The 5,732-nt window shown below is 38.7% G+C and overlaps 1 protein-coding gene across 4 annotated transcripts in view; it reads left to right on the top strand.

Annotated features, from left to right (window-relative positions):
• Positions 1-5,732, top strand: part of LOC101880415 (ras-related protein Rab-22A) — a 59,928-nt gene that overhangs the window by 267 nt on the left and 53,929 nt on the right. For 3 of the 4 annotated variants that reach the window (XM_031047624.2, XM_031047626.2, XM_005147549.3), the window contains exon 2: positions 1,769-1,848. In XM_031047624.2, coding sequence (XP_030903484.1) covers positions 1,769-1,848 — 80 coding nt within the window. Of the gene's footprint in view, positions 1-1,768; positions 1,849-2,550; positions 2,619-5,732 lie in introns of those variants that run through there. The other variant, XM_031047625.2, reaches the window with a different exon arrangement.

Here is a 5,732-nt window from a genome sequence, read left to right as displayed (position 1 = left end):
GTAAGTGCTTCGCGGCCGGTTCTCCGCGGGCCGGGGGCGGTGGCAGGGAGCGGGTCTGCTGAGGGGCTGGCTTGGAACGCTTTCTGCAGTGATGGAGAGCGTCTGCTTAAGCCTGGAGAGCTCTTTCCCTGGGTGAAGAGTGGGCCTCGCTCCCGCTGGGGCTGCTGGCGCGCCCCGGCTGTGGGGCCGCGTCCCGCAGAGGACAGCGTGCGGCCGGAAAGGCCTTCACCTGCATAGGGTAGGCGTTCTCCAGGGGTAAATATCTCTTCTTTTTTTCGATGTTTTGCTTTATAAAAGAGGAAAGAGGAAGCAGGGGCACCCAGTGTGTGCTTCACTCTTCTGCGTAAGCTCTTCCAGGCTTGGAATTCACTAAATAAATAAATAAAGGTACCTGAAGTCAGACTCGAGGGGGAGGGGCTTGAACTTTTTTTCTTAACGCATGTAGACTTTGAAAGTGTCTGAAGCGTTGCAGGTGGTGGAAGAAGGAGACATTAAACAAACTGAGGTAGACGTTTAGAAAAAGTTAAGGCTATAAAGCTGTGTTGTTGGTTTGGCTTGGTCTGAGGGCTTCACTGGAGAGCCTCACGTTGAATAGGTGGAGTTGTTCCCACCTGCATCTAAATCCTGAGTTATACATCCTAGCAGACTTGTTTTGTGCTTCTAAATGGCCACACTGCACTTCAGGGGGAAAAAATGAGTGTTTCTGTTCTTCTTTTGCTATGAAGTCATTTGAGGTAACTGCGAGGTACTGTTCGCATTCACCTGACCTGAGAAACCTTTCCTCATGTAAGAAGAGGAGAATAAGTGCCCAGGAAAGCTGATCGTTGAATTCCTGTAGTCAAGAACTGCGTCAGTGTTCTGAGATAATAAGCTTTTCTGTGAGAGGAAAGTAGCTTGAAAAGATAAACACAGCCATTGCGTACTGTACCCAAATTTACTACAACGTTTAGAAGATTCAAGAAAATGCATGAGTAGTGTAAAATTTTAATTAAGCAGTTTCTCAGAGTTTTTTCTCTTTAAATTTTAATGATTCTTGAAATATAAAGCAAAATGTTTGTCTTCACTTGTCTTAACTAAATGTCCATTTAAAATGTTCAGCTGCTTTTGAGAACAGTCTTGCTGCTAGTAGTTGAGTTCTTCTAAAGGTGCCTTTCAACCATAAAGTCAGGGGTGCAAATACATACATGATCCAGAATTTTTATGTTGCGTTTTCTCTTTTGCCATTTATAGCTCTGTGGAATTCCATTAGATGCATGTTTCAGGTGTGTCACAGAAGAAATTTCAAGTCTTTCATTAAGCAGGGTGGGACAGCATTAGTCAGAGATTGAAATGTGTGTGTCACTCTTATATGACTTAGTGTGCTCCATTGGCTTGAAAAAAATAGAATACCGTACTTAACTGCTGTCTATTTTACTAAAAGTTGTAGATGGTCTTTCCCTATTGTTCAAATGCAATCTGTGCATAGCTTTGGGAAAAAACAAAGTTTGAATAAATTATAAGCATGAATGCAGATTTTATAGTCCTTCATAAAGATATCTTAACAATTTTGTTTAGAAAGCTAACTTGTCAGAGACCTGTCATTTCTACCAAATTAATCCAATATCTGAATAATGTATAATATCTAAATAATGTATATCAGAATATAACTTCTCAGAGATTCTCTGGGAATATATGATTCATGTACAGTGCACTGCAAAATTTGAGGACAAAAAGAAATATCTGATTATAGTAACTAATGTCTCTTTCAACTGTTTCTGGTTTTTTTTAGGATACTGGTGTGGGCAAGTCGAGTATTGTATGGAGATTTGTAGAAGATAGCTTTGATCCCAACATCAACCCAACAATAGGGTAAGAAACTAAGTAAAAGTGATTTATTTAAGACTAAAAACAAACTGTGTAAATATATGTCTGTACCTCCTGAATACTCGATTCTCCATTGTGGCAGCCGAATGTGGTAATAAACATGACTGCAGCCTTCATTAGCTCATGAGCTACCTTAGGAAATGGAAAAGTGTATGCAGCACTCCTATAACTCTATTTTCATGTGTGAGATCTGGATCCATTATGTATTCTTAATCTAAAATAGCAAAATTGTACTAGAGATCCTGGGTTCTGAATAAATGATGCTTCTGTTAAAGGAATAATGTGCTTTTCTCATACACTATTCTTAAGTTTTGAAGGCTATTATGTGACTACATGATTTTATTTTTCAAGGGTTTTTTTTTAATTATATTAAAAGGCAAGCCTCTTGTGAAGGTAGTTAGCATGCTGATTCAGGCTGTAGTTCTCTTAATGAATTAGCTGTAATTTTACACATCTATATGCAATACACAAGTGTAAGTAACTGATGAAATTGTTCATGTAATTGGTCTCACAGGTAAGGATGTTTAAAAGTTGAGCCTCAGAATAGCAACATTACTGAGCTCAAATCTTCGAATGTACAAGAGGGCCAAACACCAGGAATTCTTGGAGTAGTTGGATGTTTTTATTTCCTTTGCTGTCTTTTTTGCTTTGAAAGTGTCTTATGTCTTGGTAGCAATTCCTTTACAGAAGGACGTGACTTCGCTTGATGCCGAGAAGTGTGTGTGGGGGGATGTCAGTGCAACTTCCTGTCCCAGGTGATGCACAGGCTGTACTACTTCTTTGACCAAGAAAGATACTGCTGATAAAAGTCGGCTGTATCTCATCCTGTCCTGCTGAAAAAAAAAAAAAGCCAACCCAAATATAGTTCCGTTGGTCTTCCCCTCTGTCTCCCTCCCCATTTCCCCTTGTGCCCCCAACCTTTTTTTTTTCTCTTTTCTTTTTTGCATGTAAATAACTGGTAGTGAAATGCAGGGTACTCTGTAGGAAGTATGCTTTTTAAAATAAATTTCCCTGTTAACAAAGGTAGCTTTGGAATGAATTTCATCAAGTCTTGCTGTCTTCCCTCCAAAGTCGGTTTCTTTCAATCTGGTAGTTTTCAGACTGTGTGGTGTGTTGGTTGATTTCTTTTTCCTTTTCTTTTTTCTTTCCTCCTTCCTCCAGCGTAGCACCTATCTGGAGGCAGGAACAAAGGGGGATCACAGGCACATGTCTTCCCAGGGGAATGTCTGTAACAGATAATATGTAGTAACTTAAGGTGCTGTTAGAAGATGCTGGCTATTGTGCTAATGAGGGTAATGTGCAGAAGAGAATTTGTCTGCATGGGTTTAATGACAGCACTGGGATTAGTATCCTTTCTTGAAGTGACAGACTTAAAATACATCTTTTAGCCATCTTACCACAATCATTCGTTGGTCTGAGGATTTGGTATCTTGGTAGTTTGCTGTAGTAGTATAAATGAACCAAAACTTGCCTAAATAGCAGGGATGCAGTCCCAAAATTTTAAGCAAATTAATTTTGAAACTTTCTAGACCTTGTTTTAGGAGATGGGAAGAACAAGCTAAGGATTAGAGGAGTTTTGATCATCCTAAAACTAAAGCTGAGAACCTTTCTATGTTTACTGCTGTAGTTTTGAGTTCATAAGACACAATCTTGTTTCCTGTCCCTTTTTCATTCCTGTTAGTGTTATTTGAGCAATCGCACTTTATCATGAATGCTCATCATTCAGGTTCAAATACAGGCAGCTGTAGAAATCCTGTCAGAATTATGCAACTTTTGTCTTTTCAGAATGTTGAAGGCATATTCTGGTTTGCCTGACCAGCATATATCTGATATATTCCTGATCAGCATATATCAGGCACTGCAGAATATCTAGTCTTTCATTATAGCATTGAAAGGAATTATTAATGAGTATAAAACTACTTCAGGTGCATCTTATACAAGTAGTTACAGTGCTTACTTAACTGGTAGAAGCAGCTGGGATACTTAGTAGGGATAATGCCCGTTTTCTTACTAGAAGTGGTTGAGTATAGCTGTAATTTGGAAGGCTTTGTTGACCCAAAAGTGGTTTGTCTTTAAGCTGGTTTTCTTGGGGTTTTTTTTGTTTTGTTTTGGTTTTGTTTTTTTTGACATCTGTCACAATGAAAGCTTCCATTTGTCAAAGAATTTCAAGAAGCATTCATCCTCTGTTATCAGCTACCATTTGGGATGTTTAGTTGTGATGTGAATTAGAGCAACACAGCTGTTCAGTTCAAATTGACTGTATAGGAATGTTTTGGTTTATAGAACCAAGTAAGGTAATTTCAGAAAGAATCTATGATTTAGGGAGTTGTTTCCATGTTGGCTAGAGAATTCAGAATTGATGCTTAATTTGTAGCAGTCTTAAGGAAGTGGAAGTCTTTTTGTGGTTTGCAACAGATACTCCTATCACTTTATTTCTTGTTGCTCTCTGCTAAAACACATAATCTAATTAACTGTATTAACATTGAAATGTATTGCAGTTAGACTCTTCTTAGTGATGCTGCAACCTTTTATTTGGCCTCTTAAAAGAATAATAAGCTTTGAAGATTGAGATACTATTTGGCAAACTATCTGAGCTTGAGGAATGGAGAGGAGGTTACCTCTTAGTAGCTGAAAGCCTCGGGTAATTGCTCCCTTTGCTTTTTAAAAATGTAGATAGCTGTTCTGTCTTTCTACAGCACAGAAACATATCCAAAGACTCCAGTTATAGTAACTACAGAAGTGTCACAAGCATCATTAAAATCTGTTCCCTGGTGGTACTTAAGATCCAAGACAAAAGTTCAGAGTCCAGTATTTTGTGTTGTTGACCATGCTGAGAGATTCTTGCTCTCTGAATCTACAACAAACTTAGTGTACTGTAGAAGACTCCAGCACGAGCAACCACCTGTATTCTGTCCAGAACTGACAGTGGAACAAGTTTGGGAACCTTCAGTATTGTCAAGTGACAGGCATTAAGCATGCAAAGGGTACTGAGGTTCATAATGTAGGATCTCACATGCTTAAAATTATCATGGCATCTATAGTTCTTATTCAACCAATATTTGAATTCATTGTGTGACTTCTATAGTAAAAAATGTGCCTGGAGGTAACAGAGCAAAGAACTCCCCCTTGTAAAAGATTAGGTCTCAGAATTCATGTTCATGTGGAAAACACAGTGATTCATGTAAAGTAGATCAAGTAAAACACAAGTACTTTACAATGTTTTTCAGTATGTTACTGTAGAACAGCTAGAAGTTGGGTGGGGGCAGCTGGAGCATAGGAATGAGTGTAGGGAACTGTCTTCTGAAGTGCATAAGCCTCTGCAGACAGAAGCGTATAAGAATAGGTTTGGGGAGCGGTGCAGAGTGCAGAAAACAAGCAACTTGCTCATTATTGACTTTTCTCTCCTTAACACCTACCTATAGTGATATGAGTCTTCTTTATCTTATTCCCAAGTATAGCATTGCCAGCATTTATCTGAATGTTAGGACAGAGATAGAAAAAGCTGATACAAAGGGGAAGGCTTGATCTCTTTCCCTCTGGAAATTTCTGGTACATGCTTAAGTGATTTGCTGTGACAATTCCTCCATTTTAGAAGAGTGCTGTTAAAAAGGCTGACCTTCCTGATTTTTTTTTTGGCTATACAGCCTTCAATTTTATCAAAAGCTTATGAACAATAAAAGCTTAAAATTTGCATTTGTGTTCCTTCTGTTTTCTTAGTTGAATTTCATCCCCTGGGGCCCTTTGCCTCATTAATTTCAGCCTTTATGTATGAAAGTCTGTATCAGTTTTGTGTGTATATGTGTGAGAAGCACTTTATTGAGATACAGACCTTTTTGAAAGCTTATGGTGGTGATCTTCTAAGAGCATGA

The sequence above is a fragment of the Melopsittacus undulatus genome, chromosome 10 (assembly GCF_012275295.1).
Source record: "Melopsittacus undulatus isolate bMelUnd1 chromosome 10, bMelUnd1.mat.Z, whole genome shotgun sequence".
Classification (NCBI taxonomy): Eukaryota; Metazoa; Chordata; class Aves; order Psittaciformes; family Psittaculidae; genus Melopsittacus; species Melopsittacus undulatus.
This window is presented reverse-complemented; position numbering and strand designations above follow the sequence as displayed.